At 35.0% G+C, this 25,936-nt stretch overlaps 2 protein-coding genes and 1 long non-coding RNA gene across 7 annotated transcripts; 1 reads left to right on the forward strand and 2 right to left on the reverse strand.

Moving 5' to 3' along the window:
• Positions 1–369: 369 nt before the first annotated feature.
• Positions 370–3,560, reverse strand: LOC133705625 (uncharacterized). The gene is made up of 5 exons (XM_062130927.1): positions 2,789–3,560; positions 2,006–2,127; positions 1,498–1,538; positions 1,306–1,404; positions 370–746 (listed from the first exon to the last, which is right to left on the reverse strand). The coding sequence occupies exons 1-5, from the start codon at positions 3,324–3,326 to the stop codon at positions 566–568; spliced, it is 981 nt and encodes a 326-aa protein (XP_061986911.1). The 5' UTR covers positions 3,327–3,560; the 3' UTR covers positions 370–565.
• A 10,118-nt stretch (positions 3,561–13,678) lies between these two features.
• LOC133705128 (transcriptional activator DEMETER-like) lies at positions 13,679–24,685 on the forward strand. Of its 3 annotated transcripts, none has more exons than XM_062130239.1 (20): positions 13,690–13,890; positions 14,325–15,051; positions 15,509–17,281; positions 17,392–17,754; positions 18,543–18,633; positions 18,737–20,168; positions 20,310–20,389; positions 20,549–20,633; positions 20,725–20,816; positions 20,891–20,959; positions 21,087–21,123; positions 21,222–21,304; positions 22,079–22,510; positions 22,965–23,001; positions 23,084–23,150; positions 23,399–23,538; positions 23,645–23,710; positions 23,851–23,965; positions 24,045–24,083; positions 24,234–24,685. In XM_062130239.1, exons 2-20 carry the CDS (start codon positions 14,562–14,564, stop codon positions 24,344–24,346), a joined length of 5,604 nt encoding a protein of 1,867 aa, XP_061986223.1. In that variant the 5' UTR covers positions 13,690–13,890; positions 14,325–14,561; the 3' UTR covers positions 24,347–24,685. The 3 variants fall into 3 exon arrangements, 2 of the variants coding, with proteins under 2 accessions (XP_061986223.1, XP_061986224.1); XM_062130240.1 differs by having other exon boundaries at positions 13,691–13,890; positions 23,093–23,150; XR_009844199.1 differs by lacking the exons at positions 22,079–22,510; positions 22,965–23,001; positions 23,084–23,150; ... (3 more) ...; positions 24,045–24,083; positions 24,234–24,685 and having other exon boundaries at positions 13,679–13,890; positions 20,891–20,992.
• LOC133705129 (uncharacterized) lies at positions 15,217–25,836 on the reverse strand. 3 transcript variants are annotated; one of them, XR_009844200.1, is made up of 6 exons: positions 25,596–25,836; positions 25,444–25,488; positions 18,730–25,296; positions 18,509–18,625; positions 17,340–17,418; positions 15,217–17,266 (listed from the first exon to the last, which is right to left on the reverse strand). It is a non-coding gene; the product is annotated as an uncharacterized LOC133705129 (long non-coding RNA). The 3 variants fall into 3 exon arrangements; XR_009844202.1 differs by having other exon boundaries at positions 25,444–25,518; XR_009844201.1 differs by lacking the exons at positions 18,509–18,625; positions 18,730–25,296.
• Positions 25,837–25,936: the final 100 nt, after the last annotated feature.

Genomic DNA, 25,936 nt, shown 5'->3' on the forward strand with positions numbered 1-25,936 from the left:
GCCACGCCGAAGCAAGCCTTAATTTAATGACATTTTCAATCAATAAATAAAATACAATTTAATTCCATATTACAGCACAAACTGTCAGGGAAAGCAGAGAAAAATGCTTACACAGAAAATCATAGAAAATCGCTTTCTGATAGTAGGTACCTGCACAAAGTGAAGGGAGACTCGGGTAGCTTGGAAAAATCCCAAACTGCCTCTCTATGTTTCAAAACATATTTGTCAACTGAGCACGTTTGATTGGAAATTACAAAGCCGAAAAAAATTCTACCATAGTAGTGAAATGGTGAGACTCAAATATACTATTGACGGGGGAGAACTGCAGCTTTTATGGTAAAAAAGTTCAAAGAAAAGCACATCAAAAGATACCTAGAAAAATTTCTTGTTGTATTGATCTATAATTCAAAAATAGTCATAAAAATCCTGGAGCCTACAAAAAGTTTGCAACTATGTCGCTCAAACTGAGCTTGCGACAGAGAATCCATTGAAGTTGAGATAGACTCTTATTTCGATTGAATTGATCAAAAGCATGTAAAAAAAAAAAAAAAAAACACATCAATTTCTACAAGTCCACTTTCTTGAAACTTTGACCTGGGGTTGTCTCCAATATATCATAGTGACCATATCCATGAAACAGCACATTAATGGGATTGACTTCATCTTTCCGGTACTCTTCACCATAATTTGCTATGTTTACCAAATTACCCGTTGTCCTATCTCTCATGAACACTGATATCATTGTCCTGAGCCATTGAGTTCAGAGAAAAGGTGTGTCAAACATAGAGGTAAGTAAACATAAAGAAATCGGAATTCAAAATCAGCATGCAAGTCCAGCTATAGTGATGAGAGCATTTTGCACGCTAGGTTGGAGTATAAAAATTCTGTTTGCTTTGACATCACCTATTAGCACACCATTCAGTTTTGAATGGGGCCTTTTCAACAAAGTGGACCGATAACAAGGCTGAGGTATTAGTGTACAGTCCTGCCCCACCGTTAATGTGAGAGCCAAGCCTTGTTCCTACACAAAATCTATCAACAGGCACAAGTGCGTGCACCCACAAACATGTATGCAGACGACAGATTCCAGGAAAATCACAACTTTGAAGCAAAGAAGGATTTTGCTGTCTCCTGAGGCCCTTTTAAGAGACGCAAAAACTACTTTTGGTATATATGCTAAAGGGAATTGATTCTTTTGTTTCTGTTCATAAGTGAAAGGAAAAGGTAAAGAGCCATGTCAACATGAAGGATCAGCAAGGGAGCCAGCATGTATAAACTATTTAGTAATTAAAGATGCCAACTCACTTTAAAACATGAGAAGCCATCAACAACTCAGGTTCTCCACCCCATACATAAGGTTGTTGAATTCTCTTGACATATGCATCAAAATCTCCTTCAATAAACCTAAGTTGATGACAACAAAAACAAATAATAAGCACCATTACAGCTAATTGATTAACCAGAAGGAGCTCGCAAATCAAACGGTCACAAACTTACCATTCGGTTTCTTCCCGCCTCTTTAAAAGCTCATCCACAACCTATTACAACAAATTTTGGTAATGCAAATTATTAGACACTAAAGAGAATTATTACAAGATCGCAAACATATCTGGAAAGTCCATACATAGTGAATCAGCTTCAAGTTTTTTTTATGATATTCCATTTGAGCTAGTTTCCATATTTGAAATCTCGAGTTCTATAGGACTAGAAAGATTTTTTAAAAACAAAATGTCAAACAGTGTTGAATTTAGACCGTTCTGCCTAGTCAAAAGATTCAATGGAAAACATGGGACTTGTCTCAAAAGTGCCCCCATTCTCCTCCCATATAATCCAAACTCTCATCATCCAAAGAGAGCTATACGAAAAACAAATTAAAAAAAAAATCAGTTGATTATTGTCTTTCTAAAATCTATATTCAAAATTAAACAAATGAATTCTACCATAAAAACAATTCAACGAACTCCGTTTTCTTAAAACCTCAGTAAATCTAAACACTAAAACTTACTTGAGCTCTTAATTCATCTGCGAGTTCTCTTTGACGATTTTCATCAGGAGCCTCTTCTCCATTTCTCAAACATGCCATATGAGCGATTGCTCTAAACAGGCATCGGCCATCCGCCAGCACCCCTGCACCACCCTCATTTTAGATTCTACCATCCAAACACAATCACACGCATGTGTGCACATACAGCATTAAGAAACAGCGACAACGTTAATGAATTAAAAACACAAATTTACATATATATGCTCTAAATAGAAATATCTAAAAAGATCATTGCAATATAAATAAGATTCTGTAGATCACTTTATCAATTAAACTAAGCAACACTAAGAGAAAAGTGAAAACTTTATACTTTACTTCACTCTACCAAACACAGGGATTTAAGAAGAAAAAAATCAAAATTCGAAAATTACACTTAAAGCAGCATCCGTTAAACAATGCAAGCAAATGAATTTGTTTAAAATAAATGAAAAGTGAGAATCAATGAATTCACGAAACAATATAATTTTATTTTTTTTACAGTTATATTAAATATCATACCGTCATTTATCACACACACAAAAAAAAATTCATATATATTTTTTTCACAAAAAAAATTCAGTCAATAAAATGAAACAAAACCCAATTACCCAAATCATCAATCAAACAAAATCACATCATTACTCATCAAAAATTATCAAACACGCCAAAAGAGAGTGTCTTTTAAAAAAGCATAGAGAAAGAAGGAGAAAAAAAACAATAAACAAAGTCTGCAGTTACTGTCATATAGCAAAAACTGTAACCGACCTGTGACTTTATAATCAGAACCAGCAGTAGAGCTACTGCTATCCTGTTTCACATCATCAGAATTCACTGCACTCGCATTCAAATCACCACCGTCAATTCTCTCCTTCTCCTGATGATCAACATCAGCGACAACATTTTCACCTCCCTCGATATTCACGTCACAAAATAACTCAATCGCCGGAGCAAGGCAAGCACAAACGCCGAACAACAACCAAGCCGAATCAGGCCGGTGGAGCCACCTCGCCGGTCTCCCATCCCACGCAACGTTCCACGAACCTTCCCCTCTCACACTCCTCCTCCCCCTCCTCCTCCGCCAATCCGCCGGCTGGACGACGTGCCATATCGCCGCCGCTCCTCCGCCGCCGCAATCAGCGCTGCAAAAGCTAGAGTGGTGGCGGCGAGCCGCCGTGAAGGAATGGGGGAGGTGTAAAGAAAGGCGGTCGTTACTTTGGTGGTGGTGGTGTTGATGGTGGAAATGAGTGAAGAGGGAGTTGAGGATCCAGTTAGGCTTGGGGCGTGCGCAGAGTACACCAAGCATATCACAGTCTTGTTGGCGATGCTTTCGCTAATTTGCGCTCAAATTCTCTCAACCTACGCATCCATCAGGGCTGTTCTTGTTGCGTACTTATCGCGCGCTGCAATGAGAAAGAAAGAAAGCTCTAGAATTTTTGCAGGTTGGGTACGTTTAGCTTTCCTTCCGACGGCGAAGCGCTTTAAAGAAAGAGGAAGATTTGTGTGGGGTTCCACGGTACAATTTTGAAGGTATATGCTTTTCAATACTTGATAATAATTAAGTATATATTATCAAATTCTGCGCGTGTATTTTTTAAATGAACCATGCAAAGAATTTGTTTAGGTAGTTATTCATTCGTAAAATCTTTTGTTTTTTAGAAAAAATTGAAGTTGACAAAATAAAATTGCATTTTATGTTATTTTAAAAAAAAATCGGAACAACCATGGTGAATTTATAGGAAAATAGATACAAAAATATATTAAAAAATGATAAAAACACATTTTAAAAGCAAAATAAAATGTATATAACACCATATAAAGTTCTACAAAGTGTTCTTATTGAAGCTTCAACCCTGCTTTATCATGGCTGAATGATCATACACAGCTACACTCGTTTCTTAATTTTTTTAAAAAAAAGGAGCAAGCTTCTGACAAGGCAAGAAAAAAAACAAATAACTATAAGCTTGAATTTTTAAATTTTAAAGTATATTTATAAGATAAAATCATGTTTAGTGGGGGGTAGGGAGGGAAACTCAATCCTAGAACTATAAGGAGTTAGGTGAATCTATAGGCGTCAATAGAATACACGGTTCACATGTTAGATTGCTGGATGAGGGCAATGCTGTCATTTGACATGCTGGGGACACGTGAGTGCTGTTCGCGTGGAACCCGGGAAGTTGGAGATGCTTTAAATGTGAGTGTTTTGTGTGTGATTTATGCAGAAGCATGAACTTTCGTTGCCTAACATGCAAAAGCCGAAACTCTCATGCAAAATACTAAATTTTGCAGTGAGTGGTTTTTTTTACTTAAAATCAGCGAGTATTTGTTTTTTTTTATATGTTCTTGAATGATTTTTATATTAATGTAATTTTAATTAAAATACTAAAAACACACGAAGAAGCGAGAAGGATAGATGCATCATCTATCACATCACATCGACTACGTGGTTCTTTCTGCTATAACTTCAGGCCATCGACGTGGAAATACCATGGCAACACATGCCTTGTACAGTCGTGGAAGGCAGGAGATGCTAGGTTGATTGTTGATGGAGTAACGAGTCATTATTCCTGAGTATTATTTGTTTTTGTATTTTAAAAAAAATTAAAAACATTAAAAAAAATTATTTTTTATTTTAAATTAATATTTCATATGATTTTGTTATGGTAATATTAAAAATAATTTTTAAAAAATAAAAAATATTATTTTAATTTATTTTTAAATAAAAAATAATAACACCTTCCAGCAGGGAATTGAAAAGCAACTACGAAAAACGAGCATTAAAAAAGTCCGATGCCTGACGTGTCGCGTGAGAGTGCTCGATTCTTTCAATTTTTCCAGTCCTTTCATTACCGGCACTACCCGGTACCTGTACCGAAGTGTCAGCGTACATATTACTGGCACTACTGGTTACCAAACGTACCTTTGTCTCTTTCGCAATTCGTTGCTCGTTGTCAATCATAAGATGATTTTCTTGAAATGAGTTTGCAAGGGTTAAATAAGGTTTTTAATAGAGATGGTTATGATTATTTTATTATTATTAAATCAAGATGAGATTTAGCTAACATGTTTTACAATCTAGTTTCCTCTTGGATTGGTCCGTCGGCCATGGCCGGATCATGCCAAGATGAAGCCTTGCCCCCCTCCTTCTTCCATTTTCTAGTTATATTAGAATTTATTTAATTTATTATTTTAATTAATTATATCGGCTTCTTGTTTTTATTTACATGCTACTGAGATTAGATTTATTAACACTCATAATTTACCACGTCAGAGCTTTATTTACAGTTTAATTTTCATTTTAAAAAAATATACTAAATTACTTTTTTTAAAAAAAAAAACTTAGTTCGATTGACGTGTGAACTGAGCACTTCGAAAAATATAAAATGAAATAAAGGATTTGCATTGTAATGTGTTATGGCCATGTTTAAATTTACAGGCCTCTCAGCCCTCGTGTTTAAAATTCTAATGGACGGAGCCCAATCAAAACCCAAATCATGTGTCCGGAAAAACTGGGCCTGGGCGACACGTTGGGCCTATTTGCAATTCCAACCACTAAATTGGTAGCCCAGATCCGTCAAACAAGTCTTTGCTATTTATTTCCATTTCTCTTTTAGTTAGTGAAAATAAGTTGATGGAAAAATTTATGGTACAGGGAAAATAATTAGTGTTATTTTATTAATTATTTTCTAGGATTCATTTAAAAAAAATAGAAAACAAGCTTTAAATAATCACAATTTTAAAAGAAAATTTGTTTTCTCATTTAATATAACACCAAAGAAAATTTATTTTTCTAAACCATATAATATATAATTATTTTTAAAAAAAATTACCGTATTAAATGGTTTCATAATGTCTATTATTAACGAATAATAAATCGACAATCAAAGCAGCTGGGCGTGGATTTTTTACCGTATCGTTTCATCTTCCTGCATATTTAGTCACTTTTAATCGTGTGGATTAGATTTCAAGCATTGCTGGGGGTTAATATAGCACTGCAACCCTTATTTGTCCCACCCTGACTGGATAGTTTTTTCTTTTCTTTTCTTTTTTCAAGACAATTTCCGTGTATAGAAATGAAATTCGTTGATTTTAATTGAGTTAGATATTTCATTCATATTTATACTATATGTGCTAATATTTCAAAGAATTATTTTTTTTATTCATTTCATGAATTCAAATAGGAAAAACCCAACACATAGAGTAAAAATATAGTTCATCATAACTATATATACATACCATTCAATCTCAATATTGCTAAGGCTTATTATAGTTAGTTTGATATTGTGTTAACAGTTATTTTTTCAAGTTTTTTTTTAAATATATAAAAATAATTTTTTTCTTAGAATTCATTCTTAACACATCAACATATAAAAAAAATATATAAAAACATGAAAAAAAATAATCTCTCAAAAAAAATCAAATTTCTTTAAAAACACATTTAAAATGTAAAAAAAAGGGACTCTTCAAATTTATATATACTATAAATCATTATTTCCTTACATCCGTTAACATCGTGAATTACAATAATAATCTACATTGTTAGGTTTTTTTTCCTTTCATTTTGATCTTTTTTTTTCTTTGATTATTGATTTTTTTTAATTTAGTCATTATATGATGTGTTTATGTGGATTTAGAGTAGATAATTTATTTTAATTTGTCTTTATATGGTTATTGTAGTATCAAAAAAATATCTTAGCATCGGGTTGATATCATAAAAATATATCAGTATCGTGATATAGTCTATTTTTAAAAATTTTGGTTAAATAAAAAATAATTTTTTAAAAAACTAGGTTTTAAACTTTGTGGAGTCAATAACCTGATTTGCAAGTTTGGCGAGATAACTGTAATTACTTCTGTTTGGGGGTTTAACGAGGTAATTTTTCTTTTTCTTTTTTCTAATTGAAATAGGTTATGTGATCGTCTATTTTTCTTTTTATCATTTAGTTAATGAAATAGTTTTGAAAAAAAACATGTTATTAAGTTTTAGAAAGTCTATGAGCCTGTTGATGTGTATGACGAGTTTAATTTTATTTTTTTTTTGCATAAATTTATTTTTTTTCAATTTCATCTCTTGATGTTAAATTATTTGAGAATCGAGTTTCATAATTTTTTTAGTTTTGTTTTCTACAAGGTTATCATAGTGTTAAAAAAAATCTCTGTATTGGTTTGATACTTAATTTTACTCTATTTTTGTTACCATATAGTTAAATAAACAATAGTTTGGAAAAAAAAATTATTAATTTCAATGGAGTCTATTATCTAGTTTGTGGGTTTAATGTGTTGACCCCAGTTACCCAATTCACAAGTCTGGTGAGTTTACTCATCAAACATGATATTTTATTTTTTATTTCACTCTTATTCAATATTTGATTGATTAAAAAATATAATTCATGATTTATTTTTTTATTTTCTATATAAGGTTATTATAATCTCAAATAAATATTTTTTAATGGCTGACGCTAAATTTTAAAAGTATCTAATGTTATCATAAAATTAAATAAAAATAATTTATAAAAATAACAAAGTTATTAAACCCATCAAAGTCCATGACCCAGGTCGTAGGATGACTGAGGTTGATTCAATTCGGCATTGTCTCAAAATAAAAAAAATTATCATCTTAAAGTTTTTTTAAAAGTAATGCAATATTTTTACCAGTTATCTAAGTTGTCTTTGAATCTATTAAATTAAATAATTTATTTTGAATCAGTTCTTACGTGATTTAATTTGAAACTCGAAATAGATAAGAAGTCAGATTGATAGGTCTTAAAATTAAATTGATTCATTAGATTTAATAATATTGTTAAACTCAATATTTTTTTAAATATAGAAAATAAATAATCCGACTTGCAGCTACGCGTATACAAATTACCGGTAAATATGTATATATTAGCGGGGGAATAAAAAAATGAGGTGGACTATGGCCAGAAACATTCTGGGGAGACCATTATTATATTTCGCTTTTCTGTTAATTATATTTTTATAAAAATAGTCTACAAAAACAAGGAGTCATGCAGGTGCAGTCCCTCGTCTTTTTTTATTTTTTCAAAAGGGCTGGCTGTTTTTAGCATGCCTCGGGACTAATTAAATCTCCCATGTGGATTTTATTTATATATAATTTCTCTAGATTCGATCACGGAGAAAAGATTTTGATATTTTGGCTGTTTGGAAGGGCGGAGAGTTTTTGGAATCCTTGGGTCCAGTCACAGTGATTTTTTTTTATTCTGCCACGAGCACCCCGACCAATAAGCTTTGTTCGTACGTATCACTTGCTTTCTTCTTCTGCCCCCAGGGGAAACTTTACTGGGCAAACATTAAATTTAAAATATGTTGATTTTATATTTAAATTATTTTTTATTGATTTGATTCTAAGATATTTTGATTTTTTAACTGTGATTTAATTTGGAATTATTTAACGAGAACCATTAGAATTATTTCTAAGAGATCATGCATGATCTCAAGCGTGAGAGTTTTGGACTCGAGATCATTTGAAAATAAGAGAAGCATTAATTAATTCCATTTATTTATATAAAAGTCTTGGCTATTCACCAATCACGCGAAGATTTACATTTGACGTGGCAGTTTCAGTACCTGCTGGAGAAAAAGCTTAACCCTTGGGTATAGTGGGCGGTCTCAAACAATATTTTTCGTGTTTCAAGAAACAGTTGGGCGCTCGATCGATGCAGCTGGGAATTATATATATTTCTCGGGGTTGGCTTGCTAGGTAGAATCTTTTGTTTTTTTTTTTTTTTGGTGTGGCCTTTGAAAGCTATTGAAACAGAGGAATGGGGGATTTTAAAGCATAAACCTCATTAAAGTGGAGGTGCTACGGACTGGGGAGAGAAGGAAGAACGTGTTTCGCGAAATGATTGCGGGTGTTTTTTAAATAATTTTTTATGCTAAAATATATGTTAATAATTTTTTTTTAAAAAAATTATTTTTGACATCAGCACATCAAAACGATCCAAAACATATAAACTATATTAAATTTTAGTAAAAAAAAAATCAAATTTTTTAGGAACGCAGCCGTAAGTGCGTTCCCAAACAAGCTTGAAGTTTGATCAAATTGAGAAAACTATGAGAAAACTAAGGAAACTGATTAGAAAAACTGAAAAAAATTGATAATTGTAGTTTCAAAAAATCTAAATTTGATTCAACCAAACCTAACTAAAATGATTAATATAGGACTGACCAGGTATAGATGATAAATTTGCTTCTGACCCTAAAAGCAGCCATCACCTTCTCTGTCTCTCGTCTCGATTAGAAAACCGCCCCCCCCCCCCTCCTGTGAAGACAAGGCAGTATGTGATGCCATGGCCCCCTCCCTTCTTTCTCTCACTCTCGTTACTTTCTTGAAAATCATTCTATTCTTTAATAACCTTCCATAATTTAACCTAAAGAAGGAAGAAACCATGGCTGAAAAGCTCTTTTTAAGTAGCCTTACAAGTTAATAGTTCGTCCTATTTTTGTTCTCTTGTATTCCCATATTCATCTCTTAGAATAATTAACTATCTAGTTAGATGCATGTTTATATATATTTTATTAGTGTAGAGTTGGTTTGATGAATTTTTTAAGTTTTGGTTATAAATCTCGTACCGTTATAAATTTCTAATCAAAATTTTCTGATTTTGCAGCAAGACTGGTCCATTAAAAATAGGTGTTTTTTAAGAATTCAACATGTTTTTTTTGTTGGTTTTACTCGTAATATAAGTAAATCAAACCGATTCAAAACTACCCGGTTTAAACTAATTTTTTATTTGGTTTTATATATATAAAACTCAATTTAATTGGTTTTTTTAATAAAAAATCAATCCATATTCAAATGGTAAAATGACCTAATACGGATACCCTAGCGTTTGCATGTCTTGAACCCTAAAGCTACGAATGTGGCGTCGTGAAAAAAGTGATTAATGATCGGATTAACATCGATCAATATATACTCGATCGTGGTTACTGTCAAAGGAGGAATAGATTCTTTGTTTTGATTACCATTTAACTAAAGATGAGCATTGCTAGAGTACAGATCATCCATAACTAGTACGTACCATCCTCACGTAATTAATAAAGTGTTTTGATTCCACTGTTTTATTTTATAATTAATTAAGAGCACCATTAAACCTTCGAATACACAGGAGTCCAAATCTATAATCAATACATTAATATTGCCATATAATTAAGTGTTTTTTCCGCAGTTGTTAGGCTCAATTTGAGGCCTCACTTGATTTAATTAGGGCTACTTTTACTGGATGATTGGGTAAATTAATGAGATTCAAATCTATTATTTTATTTTAAATTTTATTTTATTTGTTTTAATATAAATATATTTGATTAAATCAACTAAATCATACAGCCAAGTAATTAATTTATCAAGCTAAAACATCTTCAATAACTATAATTTCTTAATAATTTGGTCTGATACATGCAGAGAAATAAATAACAATCCATGAACATGATTCAAGATTTCTAATATGGCTAAATTAAATTGATTAAAATAAAAACATAGCCATTGATAGTGATTGATTCGAGAGCTTAGTCTAATAGATAGATTTATTTCTTACACTATCATTCAAGATTTCTAACATGAATTATTCGGTAATTCAGTCCTCACGTGCAAACTTCATTTAAAAAATACAAATATTGTTGAATACTTCAATGACGATTGTTAGGACCCATTTAAGGACATGACAACTTTTTAGAAAATGACTATCAATAAAAGTAAAACACGTGACTATATTGTCAGATTAGAGTTATATTTTTATTAAATATCACACGTTTTGAAATTAATAATTATATAAATTTTTAATAGTTTTAAAATTTATAAAATTTAAATTAGTAATTTTTAGTAAATAAACTTAAAATCCAATCAGTTAAAGAATTGATTTATTAACATTTTTAACCATATTCGATGTTGTAAAATATAAATAAATAAAAATAAAAAAAATATCTAATTCAAAGAAAAAATATAAAAAAAATATTTTTTGATATAGTTTTAAAATAAATTCTATATCTTTAAAACAAAAAATACAAGATGATATGTTTGTTTCATGCATTTTTTTTCTTATACAATTAAAATATAATCATTACAGTATTATAATTAGACGACATTTAGACTCGATCCATTGTCGTTTATATTTTTAAAATAAATGTAGAGAAATCTTATTATATATGAATATTTGTTAACAAATACACTGAATGTAGTAAAACTCATAGTGTCCCCCTAAAGCATGCAGAAATACAGCCAAGGATTTTATCAAAGCAGACATTAATTACATACGTGTACGCTAATTTTATTTATTTATTATTAAGATTTAAGACCAGGTGTAAATTAATTCGTACCTGGCGGGCGGTGACAGGAGAAGTGAAAGGGAATTGCCTTGTGGGATAGTACTGAGGGGTCCCACTAACAGATTGAAAATTCAAGGTAACCCATGGCCTACGTTTTTGCAACGTGTGTTGCAAGGTGGGACATTATATTTTTTAAAAATTTAAAATTTTTTACTTTTTTTTTTAAATCAAAACTATCATTGAATTTTTTTTTAAAAATCAATTTAATATCATAAACATACGACCAATTCATTTGCTGTAACTTGAATTGTATTAAAAACGTGTAAAATGCTTTATAAGATTGACTTAGAGGGTGTATGATTTTATGGTTAAGTTTTCTTTTAAACTGTTTTTTTTTTAAAAAAAAATTAATTAATATATGGTAATTAAAAACTACTCCCTACATCACATTACTAAATATAGCGTACTTAGTTACTCTTAATTTGATAGATGTTTTCTAAAATAAGAATTAGAGTTTAGGTGAAAATAATTTTCTTAAATATATGGTAATTAATTGAAGAGAATTACTTCTATTTTAATTATTACACGTGAAACCCTTAAGAAGTGTATAAAGAGTTTGATTCCACGTAAAACCTTCCTCAAAGGGCCAATTTTAGTGATAATTTTTTAAGAATCAAGCCGAGAGTGGTGGATACTTATAATATAAGAAAGAGACCGATAGAAAAGAGACAGAAAGAGAAACAAGAAAGAAAGAAATAAATCATATGAGAAAGATTTTCTCTCCTTGCATTTATCCCTTTTATACTGTGAATATCCAGTAATTATAGTATAAGTACCATAACATTTATCGTATTTTGAAGAAATCTTGGCTGGATTGCAGAAATTTCTCTCGGGGTGGGGATTGGAATGTGGTTTCATGGGGTATTCAAGGGTTGATTTGGGAGTTTGGTTTCTTCTCAAATTGGACCTGGATTGGGCCCTCTTTAGGCCCATTTGAAGTTTCAATCCTGCCAGGCCCACTTGGAGGAGTTGAGACTACAGTTCTAGTTCTGGCTCTGATATTAATCCATGCTCTTCAGTTACTTGAACCGCAGGTTATTTCAATGAATAGGTTAATTTAGTTACTTGAATCGCAAGTTAATCCGATAACCAATAACTCAAATTATTTTTCAAATCAAATTTCAAATCAAGTTTGAGATTAGGAGGCAACCCAATCAACTACCATGTTAGCAAGAACCACTTTTAGCCGCAAAACTTTGTACAATCTACAACACTAATATCATGTAATATGGACCCACACAACTTAACATGCCGAAAAGCTTTTTAAAAAAATTAAAATTTTTATTTTAATAAAAAATATTTTATTGGCAAATAATGTATAAAAATAAAATAAAATAAATATTTTTTTTTTTTTACTAAATACGATCCATCATATTTTCTCATGCAACGTGAACCTAAAAGATTTACGTCGTTTTCATGCATATGGATAAAGAGAATATGATCTTTTCTTTCTTTCTCTCTCTTTCCTTGTCAATAACCTTTTTGTGTTATACCCCTTTTTTTAATTTTTTTTTGCTGTTTCCACTTTTTTTTTTTATTGCGGGCACCTCGCAGGTTAGATTTTGCACAGACAACAAGGCACGGAAAGTCTGCTTGCCGGGTTTAGTCTTGGGTTGGGGGAACACGTGCTTAGTTCATGCACAAATCAACAACACGCGTTGGAAGCATCTGAGGAATCTTCTCCTGCTGTGCTTGTGATTTACTGTAATACCCTTTGCTTATGAATTTATCCTGCCTAATTTATAACTAGGGTTGTGATTTAATTACAGGAAAAAAGACCTGGGAGTTTATTATAATTTGTCGTGCCTTTTCACCTCAGTATTTACTTAATTAAAGAGAGATTGCCATCTTAATTACTTACAAGGACAGTTCTAATTGATATGTCATTTTAAGACATGAAAAGTTATTTATGTGGGACTTTATGAAAAAGAACACCACCTGGCCACCAGCAGCAGCAGCAGCAACCTAATAGAAGATAAGGAGGAAAAATAGAAAGAAAACCATCAAGATAAACCTGCATGTTTGATATAAATGGCTGGGCAATTCTTCCATTTTATTTTATGGTAATTTGTGTTTTCTATTAAAATAGTCCGCATGGTCTCCTTTTATACAGCTGTAATTTATGAAAATGGCAAGCATTAAGATTGAAAATCAGAGAGACCATATAGCAAGATAAGAATTAACAAGTTAGTAATGTCTCAAAATACACGCACGTAGCGAGTGACAAGTCAAAACAGTTGACACGAGTGGAAAAATATGGCAAGATTGTATAATTTTGGAAATAGAGCAAGAAAACATGGAAAGCAAGGTTAGGATTAGGATTAGAAGGCAAGGTGGGGTGTGCCCATTTTATAAAAGACAAGGTGGAGTGCCCCGATCTAGTCTATGTTCATATAACATATGAAATAAAGTTTGGTTCTTTTCCTCACTGTATTTTCTCTCTCTTTCCCTCCCTTACAACCGCAAGGACTTGGAATTTTCCGGCATTGACTCGTTTAAGGTTTTTCAGCTTACTGAGTTACAGATCGGTGAGCTAAGTGCTGTGCATGGATATTTTATTTACAATTTCTGTTTATTTTTTTTTCCTTTGACCCTCAACAACTAGAGTGGTTGCATGTCTGTTGCTGCAAATCACAAAAAGATCTCCTAGAGATTTTATTGAATTTTTTTTGGTACCCATAATCTTAGAAATTCAAAACTGAGTAGAATTCAGTCAATTTATGCAGATTTGGCTAATCTTGCTTTTTTTAAAAAAAAATTAAATAGCTATTTATCCATTTTCTTATTGTTTATTATACTGCCATTGTTATTCATGTTTTCTATGTTTTCCAAGAAACAGATAGATATAGCTTTTAGCCATTGAGAAATATATGGGAAATGATCTCTGCATTTATAACATAGATGCAATTGCAGTTTCTCTTGACTTTATTCAAGTATAAAATGTGTTCTGGGTTTTTGACAGGGGAGGTTCAGGCACATGAGGTAAGAAAGAAGAATAGGGCTTGTATAAATCAATGAATTTTGGCAATTCACCGAAAATCTTAGGCACCAGAAGCAAATTGGTGTTTTCAATTGAGAGAATCACTACCCAGAGCAGAGATGAGGAAGAAAAGCTAGAAACAGTTGGCTGGTAGAATGGATCCAATGATTAATCAAGGAGAGATTTCCAATCCCGCAGGATATTGATTTCTTACCAACAATGACAGAGAAGCCCATTCCAAGATCTAATGTGATGCTGACTGATGGGCAAGGGAACCAATTGGGCAGAACGAATTGGCAACTGGCCGGATTTTCCAGTGGATGTGAACAGGATGTGTCAAGTTACAGCAGAGTGGCTCAACATGCTGACCAGATTGATCAACTGGTTATAAATGGCGGGGATACTATTAGGAATGCAGGTATAGGTCATGAGGTTACAAGAATGGGTAATAATACGGGCAATCATATGGAGAGTCAGACCGCAGGTTTGAATAGCAGTTTATTAGCAAGTATCTTAGCATATCCAAATTTAGCTACATTTACCTCTCCAGTCGCACCTCCTAGTGCAAGCACATGCATGGTTTGGAGGCCTTCATTTCCCAACCTGCATGCTCATGTCAACAATTGCAGTGAACCCAATTTGTTGCTCGGAAACCAAGCTCGCTGCTGGAATCTTTTGAGCAGCAGCTATATCTCATCCCAGACACACTGTAAGTAAACATACCTGTCCTTTAATTTTATGACGACTTGTTCACGAGACTGCTGTGATGTAGGAACTGCTCGTTCCAATCCATAGGTAACAGCAAAACATAAGATGTCTGCATTTCATGTCATATGGCATTGAATCAATTTGACAGAATGTAGTTCAGAGCACAGAGATGTAATTTAGCATGTAGGTTTCCATTTATTTATCTAGATCAGAATTTGACATTTTCTATATGCTTTGGTATGAGCAAAAGTATTTAAGCATTCCACGCTCCACAGATTAACTAAGTTTGTCTTTTACTCATTTTACAAGAATCAAAACTCACTAGGAAGATATAAAAAACTAGAGACGGGAATGAAAAAGAATCAGCTTTCATTCTGCCACTAGCTGAACTTTTGTTTCAACCGCCTTTTTTTTGTCAAAATCTTATTCTACATTCTTAAGAATATTGCTTTCTACAGATGAACCTCCATCGCCTTGGCTTCCTAACCACGATCTAAACTCATCACCGAGAATAGAAGCTGATGCAGCCTCAAGTGTTACCAACTCTTTTAAATTTGCCACGGTAGTGCCAGATCAGGCCAAGAGATTGGAGAGTAAGCTTCCTGCAACAATGAGTCCCTCGCGAGAAAAAAACTCAAGTGGAGAAAATGAGAAAAATGATTTAGTTGTATTCAATGAACTCAAAGCCAATCAACACAATTCAGAAGAGCTCTCGTGTAACATTGCAGACTCATCTTCTGCTGTCATTTCTACACCATTTGAGGGAGAAAAAGATCTAGCAAGGCCAGATGAACAAGGCATCGACCTTAATAAAACACCACTGCAGAAACCTCCAAAGAGAAGAAAGCATAGGCCAAAGGTGATTGTGGAAGGCAAACCAAAAAGGACTCCCAAGGCTGCAACCACAAAAAACACCGACCCCAAGGAGAAGTCAACTGAAAAGCGGAAGTATGTTCGCAAGGCTTTGAAAGAGCCAGCAATTCAACAAACAGATTCTGCTATAGAGACTACACCTCCCAGCTCTGCAAAGAGGAAGTATGTGCGCAAGAAGGGCCTGAATGAATCAGCAGTTCAACATACAGATTCTATTGGAGAAACCATAAATACCCGTCCTGTGAAGAGAAAGTATGTACGCAAGAAGGGCATAAATGAATCAGCAAATCAGCATGCAGACTCTACAGTAGGGATTACACATTCCAGTGCTGAAGCTGGTGCAAAATCATGTAGAAGAGAATTGAGGTTTGATTTGGAAACTACCACAGATGAAAGATACAGCAATGCAGCTGCTCAGGAGGACATGCTGAATAAAAAAAGAGGGACTTTTGATCTGAACACAAGTCTTCAAGTGGCAGATTCAAGCACTACAACTTCACAGATGAACCAGCATAATAGTTTACAGGTTGAAAACAAGCAATCAGGTGCTACAAGTAACCAGACACCTCTCATGAACCAGATGGGAAGAAGTTATACATCAATTTCAGAAAGACATGCGGTAGCTGCTGAACTAACTCCAAGAAAAATCATGCACATGGAGAATTTAAACGTCAATGCAAGAGATGCACGAGGAATTGGTCAAGTTGTCTTTCTAGAAAAAAGACCAGAGCGGACTAGACAGATAACATATCAGAATACCCCTCAATCAGTACAAATGATACCATTATATTTAATTGAGGGTAGAGGATCCAAGAGAGAACACGTTCATATTGAGAAAACAAACACCTGTACTTCACAACCAGTGGGCTCATTGTTTGATGAATATTATCAAAGCATTCCAGGCGTGGGATGTTTGGAGGCCCAGAAAAGAAACAAAACAGAGAATGGGACTCAAACAAACACACTGAGTATGTCTTCTTGTGTTGCAACAACTAAATATCCTGGTGAGTGGTATGTTCACCCGACAACTTCACAGAACCTTCCAAAGCAATGTATTTCATTTAACCCGATTTTACACCTAGAAAGGACAGGAGAGTCTAATGGATTGGCTCAAGTCCATAACTCCCTCTCCCCCACCACAATAGCAGTTTGTCACAACCTTTCACAAACCCCTCTCAAAACAAACCATGCATCTGATAGCCAACTGCAACCTGAAACTTGCAACACTGAAATGTCAAGAATACAGCAGATGTATGGAGCTACTGTGTCAATACCAATTCCATCTGGAAAGGGTAGGATGCCGCAACAACCAAAGGATATCTTGAAAGAACATCAGCAGCCATCTGCAAAGAGAAGAGGTATAGCATGTTTAGCATATATTATAAGTATAATGCTTTAAGGGTTCAGATAACTTACTAAATGGTCTAGTCACCATAATTACAGCAACCACTCTTGACATCCAATGCAGGGCGACCAGCAAAGCAGAAATTCTCCTCTACAATTGAAGAAATCATACACCACATGGAGTGCCTCAGTCTCAATGCAAGGAGCAAAAAAATAAAAAACAAAGAGCAAAATGCACTTGTGCCTTATAAAGGAGGTGGCACACTTGTTCCCTATGATGGGTTTGAATTTGTCAAAAAACACAAGCCAAGGCCTAAAGTAGACCTTGACCCAGAGTCAGACAGAGTATGGAAACTGCTGATGGGAAAAGAAGGAAGTGAAGGCCTTGAAAAATCAGATACAGGGAAGGAGCAATGGTGGGAGGAAGAGAGAAAAGTTTTTCATGGGCGAGTTGATTCATTCATTGCAAGAATGCATCTCGTTCAAGGTACAAATCTTGTACTTTTTCCCAACATATTCAAGATTATTACTGAATTCAACAGCAGAGAGAGAGAGAGAGAGAGAGAGAGAGAGAGAGAGACATGGATGTTATTTGTGCCCTCCAACTTGAGAACTAGTCCTGCTATGCTGCATCCACTCACAAACATACAACTTTATACTTATCTGAAGGAACAGAGCGTTCATATTGCAAACATATTGCATTTGTACATGTAGAAGTACAAGTGTTTGTTTGTTTACATATGCACGTGTCCCTTGCACATGCACAGAGACATAACATGGAATGTTGCAAATGCAAAAGCGCTGTCACCCATGAAAAACAAAAGCACAATTCAGAGAGAAGAATTATTTCACTTGGAAGAAAAAGTCATCAGTAAGTTTCCCACTACTAATGTAAGTTTGTAGTAAAACAGAATCAGGTATTGCTATCAGGACAATATAAAAATGGAACTGCAAAATGTTTATGCTGCCTCTTCAGAGCAGATAAACATGTAAACCAGTGTGTGCTACATTTCCTCTGAGCTTTTGAGTTGCTAAAATAACCTACTGGAAAGATTCAATTGAGTTACTAAATTGTTCAAAAGTTCATTAACACATTTACTAATGCTTTCTAACGAGAAAAACCAGGTGAAATATAGTCACAAGTTCTGCAGCTCACAGATCACACATCTAATCCCTCAATGTTGTACCAAGAATGAACATACAATTTAATTCCCTCTTTAGTGAATCAAATAGATAGTCACCTGTATGTATGAAAGTAAATAACATTCTTTGCAGGAGATAGGCGTTTTTCAAAATGGAAGGGATCGGTTGTTGATTCGGTAATAGGAGTTTTCCTTACCCAAAATGTTTCAGATCATCTGTCAAGGTAAATATGACATTTCAGCTTAATTTCAAGACCAGATGAGCCATGATAATTAATCTCTATTCATGAACTGAACAATATCGTCAACTACATTCCCACCTTGCAGCTCTGCCTTCATGTCTCTAGCTTCATTATTTCCTCTGAAGTCTAGGAGCAATGCAGCTCATGACAGCCATAGGAAAGGCATCATGGTTGAAGAACCAGATGTCTGCAAGCAAAACCCAAATGACATCATCAAATGGAACAGCAAGTTTAGGTATCCACTCTACAACCAAAGCCCCATTACACACCATGGATCAGCAGAATCACAGGGAGAATCTGAAACTTGGTGTATAGAAAGAGCAAGCATGGTAGGGGCACAAAGTCACAGCCTGGAGGAAGAACTTGTATCATCACAAGATTCTTTTGATTCCTCAACTGTCCAAGCAAATGGCGGAGTCAGATCCTACTCAGGCTCCAACTCCGAAACAGAAGACCCTCCTACTGGATGCAAACCTAGCACAAGTCATGGTTTATCTTTTGTGGATCGTTTAGAGATGGAGAGTCCCACCTTGCTAGAAGAATTTGATGGTTGTGAGAGTGGAAGTTCATTGTTTAATAGGGGATCCAGGCATGAAAATGAGCAAGCAGAAGGTATACAGAACATGCAGCAAGGAGCTGGATTGGAAAGATTAGGTAATCTGAACTGCTTTTCTCCATATAATAAGCAATTCAATTACTGCAATCCACAGGTGCAAGGGAAAGTGGTTTCATGCAGTAACTATGGGTTGCTACACATGACTTCACAGTCCAATGCACAGCAAGCAGAAGGCTTCAAATTGCACAGTGAAGATTCCATATCTTCTTGGACATCAAATTCTTCCAGATTCAACAAAGAAAAGGCTGCAAGCTGCTCAAGCGAAACTGTTGGACAAAAGGCTGCGAGTGTGGGTAAAAAAGCTGCCAGGGAATACGAGTTGCCAAGGTATCAAGAAGCTCCACTAGCAGTCCAACATTCTCTCTACAGAAAGCAATCAATGTATGAACAAAGCAGTTTTCAGCCTTACCATGAAAATCAAGTTAATGAGAGGAACGAGACCTTGCAATGGCAAAGCATGTCAGCTGGTGGACCTGTAAATCTTGCCAAAACATTGCCTGAGAAGCAAAACAGTTACACACAGCACATCTCGAATGTCCCCAGACTCACAGAAAACATTCTTGATTTTCAGAGGATCACTTCCGTGAATAAGCAAACACCCCAAGAAAACATAGTGATTGACCCAAATACAAAGGAGAAAGTACATCCTGATAACAGGGAAAACCTCAAGTCAAATGCAAATGCCTCAAAAGTTAGAAAAGGAAAAGTTGAGAGTGAGAAAGCAGATGTATTTGACTGGGATAGTTTAAGGAAGCAAGTGCAGACAAATGGAAGAAAAGAGAGAGCCGAAGACACAATGGATTCCTTGGACTATGAAGCAGTGCGATGTGCTGGAGTCAATGAGATTTCTGAAGCCATCAAAGAAAGAGGGATGAATAAAATTCTAGCAGAACGAATCCAGGTATTTTAGTATGTTTAACCTCAAGCCTTAATAACGTTTCTTTCCTCTTCTGGCTTTGTGAACTGTTCTCTTACTCATGGTGGATTGTGTGAACTCAAGGCACAGATAAAACATGTTAATAATGGTTGCACAATATTGCAGGAATTCCTAAACCGACTGGTAAGGGAACATGGAAGCATTGATTTGGAATGGTTAAGAGATGTGCCCCCTGGCAAAGCAAAGTAAGCCACCCCAATTATTAGAGTTCCTACTCAAAAGTATTGATTATTCCAGTATGTCAATATGAAGCTGCTCGTAACAAAATTTAAGCAAAAGATAGCAAACAATTCATCAAATGTCATAATATGTTCCCCAGTTTCTGAAATATCTTTATTTTTCAGGGATTATCTGCTAAGTATACGGGGGTTGGGGTTGAAAAGCGTGGAGTGTGTGCGGCTCCTAACACTTCATCATCTTGCGTTCCCAGTGAGTTTCATGTGTAAAAAACAGATAATGTTGAACTTACAAGAGATAGCAAATTTGTACAATTCAAATGATTCGATTGCCTGTTGTAAAGGTTGACACAAATGTTGGGAGAATAGCAGTTCGACTAGGATGGGTCCCTCTCCAGCCACTGCCAGAGTCACTGCAGTTGCACCTGCTAGAACTGTAAGTATTATATGTAACAAAATTGACACCAAAATTTTCTAGTTCACCAAAAATGCTAACCAAATTCCCTCTAGGTACCCAATACTCGAGTCAATTCAAAAGTATCTCTGGCCAAGATTGTGCAAACTCGATCAAAGAACACTGTAATCACATGACTCTTCCTTGGAGCCATTCTGGTCATTGAAAGCTGTACTCTCCATGCATAAAGATCATGCTTTTTTTTATTCAGATAAGATTTGTTGATTTCCGTCTTTTTTTATGGTATTACAGGTATGAATTACATTACCAGATGATCACATTTGGAAAGGTATACTCATTTTGGCACTTGATAGCATATTAATCAGAGTACTCTTCATGATTAAGCATCTGAAAAGCATCAAAATACCCGTGCTTTAACTTATGCAGGTCTTTTGCACAAAGAGTAGACCTAACTGTAATGCATGTCCCATGAGAGCAGAATGTAGACATTTTGCAAGTGCCTTCACAAGGTTTGCATATCTTCTCTGTTACTGCCAACAGCATGTAACAAATATTATGCTAGCCATCAAAAAATATAATTTTGAAATATAAAACATTGCAAGGTTGACCATTTCAGTATTCAATCACATGAAATATAATTTAGTGTGGTATAAGTTAGAAACACCACAACTAGAATAAAATACACAAAATGACCGGTCACTTGTAGCAATAAAAGTTAGCGAGGAGGAAAATTAATTGCAATTCGTAATGTCATGCTATGCTACTTTCATAGTGGTTGACTGCTCTCTTGCGGCAACAAAGAGGTAGGGTAGTGTTTCAATTAAAAATAGATGATCTATGACCCAAAATTATTCATGATCTCCGAGGCAGTTGCACATGAGGGGCCACAATTTTACTTCAGTTTAAGACAAGATATTTGAAAAAGGAGTTTTTCATTGAAGACAATCCTTGAAAAAAACATTTATGTTTCTTATATTGGGTAAGCATGCATTCTTGTCCAGGCCATAGATATATAAAGATTTTTACCAACTCTTCCAGGCTAAAAAGTAAATAATGACCATCCCATCTTTGATCCATCCTAGTTGTAGGAGGGGAAAACGAAGTAAAAGAAAATTTAGTGTTGATAATTGCTGAAAGAGATCAATGGATGAAATAACAAGAGATCTAAATAGACAAGTTAAATTTCATTTTCTCAAAACCAAGTACCTCGTTTCTTAATATGCATAACAGGCATACTTTTGATTTTTTAAAGCAAAGGAAAATACGTGCTCTATTTGATGCAGTGCAAGGCTTGCACTACCTGGACCAGAAACAAAGGATATAACAACTTCAACCGTTCCCTTTATGCCTGACAAAAGCCCAAGCATAGTCATCAATCCCATGCCATTACTTCCACCTGAGGACAACCAACATAAAAGTGTGGGGTTTGATATTGGCAGTTGTGAGCCCATAATTGAAGAGCCAGTAACACCGGATCAAGAGCAGACTGAATTAGCAGAGACTGATATTGAGGACTTCGGAGAAGATCCTGATGAAATACCCACAATAAAACTCAACATGGAAGAGTTTACTGAGAATTTACAGAATTATATACATTCAAACATGGAGCTCCAAGAATACGACATGTCCAAAGCATTAGTTGCTTTGGATCCAAATGCTTCTATCCCCACACCCAAATTGAAGAATGTTAGTCGCCTACGGACAGAACACCAAGTGTAAGTAAAATCTTCTCATAATCAAGGTCGGAACTGAGTTCCTCCACCTTCTTAAGTTTTTTCTTGGTCCTTATGCTTAATAGTTATTTTATAAAAGCTCTATCGTTGCTCATAACCAATAACAGAATGATTTACTAGTAACATACATGCAGCTCAACAAATCAAAGACAGATTCATACAAAACTATGTAAGGTTAGCAAAAATCATCTCGAACATGTGATAAACCGAACCAACTATCAGCACCATGCACATCATGCAACAGTAGTACTTGGAATGAAAAAAAATTAGTTGCTAAAAAAACAGAGGACCCCAGGTATCAAAATAATGGCAGAAAGCCAGATTTCAAACTCACAGCCTGCTCCATTAATTAGTATAATATGTTGAGGGGGAGTTTGGACCATGGATAAGGTCCTAAATGATGCATCTCACACTTTGTCTTCGTGATGTTATGCAGGTATGAACTTCCAGATTCACATCCTCTCCTTCAGGGGGTTAGTTTTCCTTCCATTTTCTAACATTTTTATTCCCTTGAAACTACATGCTTTATTTAACAGCCACTGAGCCACTTTATAGAACTTGCAGATGGATAAAAGAGAACCTGATGATCCTAGTCCATACCTTCTAGCAATATGGACACCAGGTAGGCACAAAAACTTGTGACTTTCAATGGTTTCAACAGCAACTAAAACGAATTTCAGACTACCTGTACTGTATTTAGAGAACTAATTACTGTTGGAGCATGTTGCAAAGCTTCAGGCGTGTTAATATGATTTACCAAAGTAGCAAGCATTATACTTAAATGATGTGACAAGAAGTAGTGAATGCTCCTCTCATGAGTAAAAGATGCCACTGTCTTGAAGTATTACTAAGCAATATCTTACTATTCAGGTGAAACTGCAAATTCAATTGAGCCACCTGAACAACAATGTCAGTCCCGGGAACCAAACAAATTGTGCAATGAAAAGATATGTTTTTCATGCAACAGTATCAGAGAAGCTAATTCACAAACAGTAAGAGGAACACTTCTGGTGAGTATATCCATCTTTATGGTACATAAATAATCATCGTGGAAGCTCCAGCATTCTAGTTAACTACATGTTTTGCATACTGATATTTTTATTACCACATATACAGATACCTTGTAGAACAGCAATGAGAGGAAGCTTCCCGCTGAATGGAACGTACTTTCAAGTGAACGAGGTAAAACTACTAAAACTTTGTGTAATTCTCCTATTTCCTACAAATGACCAGGAAACCCTGCCCATCCTATGTATGCCAGAATTTAAAGCCATAAACTTTTCAATAAATAATTATCAAGTGAATCTGCAATTACCTTGCAGATGTTTGCAGATCATGAATCTAGCCTAAATCCAATTGATGTTCCAAGAAGTTTGATATGGAATTTGCCAAGACGGATTGTCTACTTTGGAACTTCTGTACCATCGATATTTAAAGGTACAATGTTAGTGCATTAACATTCCAACTAAATTACAAAGGAGAAGGCTGGCTAACAAGAACTCATTATTTTTCCCAGGACTTTCAACAGAAGGAGTTCAGCACTGCTTTTGGAAAGGTATCCGATGCTGTTTTCAGTATTTAATAAAATCCTGACATATGAAAGACACCTTCCCAGTCATGCCGGGACATTGTTAAATTCAAGTCTCATACACTTGGCAACCTTCAGTCAGCTTGACTTTGTCGATTGGTGAAACTTTATTTGCAGGATTTGTTTGTGTGAGGGGGTTCGACCAGAAAACAAGAGCACCCCGACCTCTCAAGGCCAGATTACACTTTCCAGTAAGTAGGTTGGTAAAGACAAAGAACGAGAAAAAATGACAAGCAGGAGAGCAGCATGCGAAGTTTAACAGCAATGGTTCTGACCAGCAAGACATTGCTACCTTATTTTTTGTTTAATAGACATGGCAAGCTTTGTGAAGAAGAAAGATCCTTGACTAACATTCTGTTGTAGATTCAAGTGTTCTTCCTCTAACATGAGATGCATTACAATATCCGAGCTGGGCACACAAATTTCAATTGAAGTGGTAGGATAGCATCGCTAATGGGATGTAGTTGATGCGATCCCATTTACAGGATCCAAACCCAGCTGAGAGAATTTTCATGTGTAATTGTAGGATGACATGGCTAGTGGAATTTAGTTGAATTCATAGTTTTTAAGATGCTTTTTTTCTATTCAAGCTCAAAACAGGGCCATTCTTAAGAAACTAGTCAATGTGAGCAACACTCATGTCATCCAAATTATTTCAATTCATGCTCGAATCAGAGCTATTTTCAAAAAGTAGTGAGTAGCGGCAAATCTCTCCCCCTCACCTGATTCTTTTTCAAATCATGCTCAAAACAGAGCCCTTGTTCAATAATTAATCAAAATCAACCCCCCCCCCCAACGACCACCAAAAAGAAGTAGAACGATATCTATTAAACTCTCCTTTAAAAAACGTACAGAACTTATGCACATCCATCTATTAAACAGGCATTCAGCTATTTAGCTAAGCCAGACACAATTAATCCACTAGATCAACAAACCAACACATTTATGACCTACCTCAAGCCATTCATCAATCAAATCACAAACATTTCACAAGCAATCAATCTGATCGATTTCTAACAAAAACTGATATTAACTTCTCGTCGCCGTTTAAAAAAAATAAAGCAGAGACATATTCAGAAGAAAAACAAAAACACGAAAAAATCATGCTCGGTAATTTAAATTACGCTAAAAAAAACTTAGCTCGATCGATTCCAGCACAGTGTATCTAATCGTTTTTTCTCTGCGGCCAAACAAACACGTGCTCACAATTCCAAAAAATCAATAACAGCAACGACAGTAAATCGCAATCAAAAACAAATAAACAGCAACAATAACAGAAATCGCGACCGATGACTAAAATAATAATGCAATCAGAAGTTCAAATTACCTGCGCTTAAATTCTCATCAACGCCAACTCGTTTTCGCTGATTTTCTGCAGTAACAAGAAGGAGGATAAATCAAGCTGAGAAACAGAGACGCGAGGAGTTAGGGTTTGGAACTGGAGAAATTCGAGCGAACTCGGAGATCGAAGCTGCGTACCTGAGAAGTAAGAGCACGATCGAGACACGGAAACTCTCTCTCTCTCTCTGGATGATGAGAGGGGGGGGGGCGGATATGAAGAGAGAACTTAAGGGGAAGGGTTTTGGAAATTATTATATTTGTTATTTTTATATTGTCATATCCGGGGATGGATTTGATTTCCTTGCTGGTGCTCTCTTTCAATGTTTGCCGCCTTTTTGTTTTCCCTTTCCCTCTGATCGTGATTTTGAAAGTTTCTGCTTTGGTTGTGGATGGGGTTCTCGGGATTTTTGTGAAACCGTGGCTTATATGTCGACACGTGTGCTCTTGCGGCTGAGGATGAACTATGTTTGCCCCTGTGG

Source organism: Populus nigra, chromosome 10, assembly GCF_951802175.1.
Source record: "Populus nigra chromosome 10, ddPopNigr1.1, whole genome shotgun sequence".
Classification (NCBI taxonomy): Eukaryota; Viridiplantae; Streptophyta; class Magnoliopsida; order Malpighiales; family Salicaceae; genus Populus; species Populus nigra.

Excerpts from the sequence above, each read along its gene's own strand:
- LOC133705625 (XM_062130927.1), bottom strand. The coding sequence starts at position 3,326 with ATGCTTGGTGTACTCTGCGCACGCCCCAAGCCTAACTGGATCCTCAAC. Across the intron at positions 2,128-2,788 it reads TTCTGATTATAAAGTCACAG|GGGTGCTGGCGGATGGCCGA; the intron begins GTCGGTTACAGT and ends AGGGTGGTGCAG. Across the intron at positions 747-1,305 it reads ATGGCTTCTCATGTTTTAAA|GACAATGATATCAGTGTTCA; the intron begins GTGAGTTGGCAT and ends TCAATGGCTCAG.
- LOC133705128 (XM_062130239.1), top strand. The coding sequence starts at position 14,562 with ATGACAGAGAAGCCCATTCCAAGATCTAATGTGATGCTGACTGATGGG. Across the intron at positions 20,960-21,086 it reads AAACTCGATCAAAGAACACT|GTATGAATTACATTACCAGA; the intron begins GTAATCACATGA and ends ATGGTATTACAG. Across the intron at positions 21,124-21,221 it reads AGATGATCACATTTGGAAAG|GTCTTTTGCACAAAGAGTAG; the intron begins GTATACTCATTT and ends TAACTTATGCAG.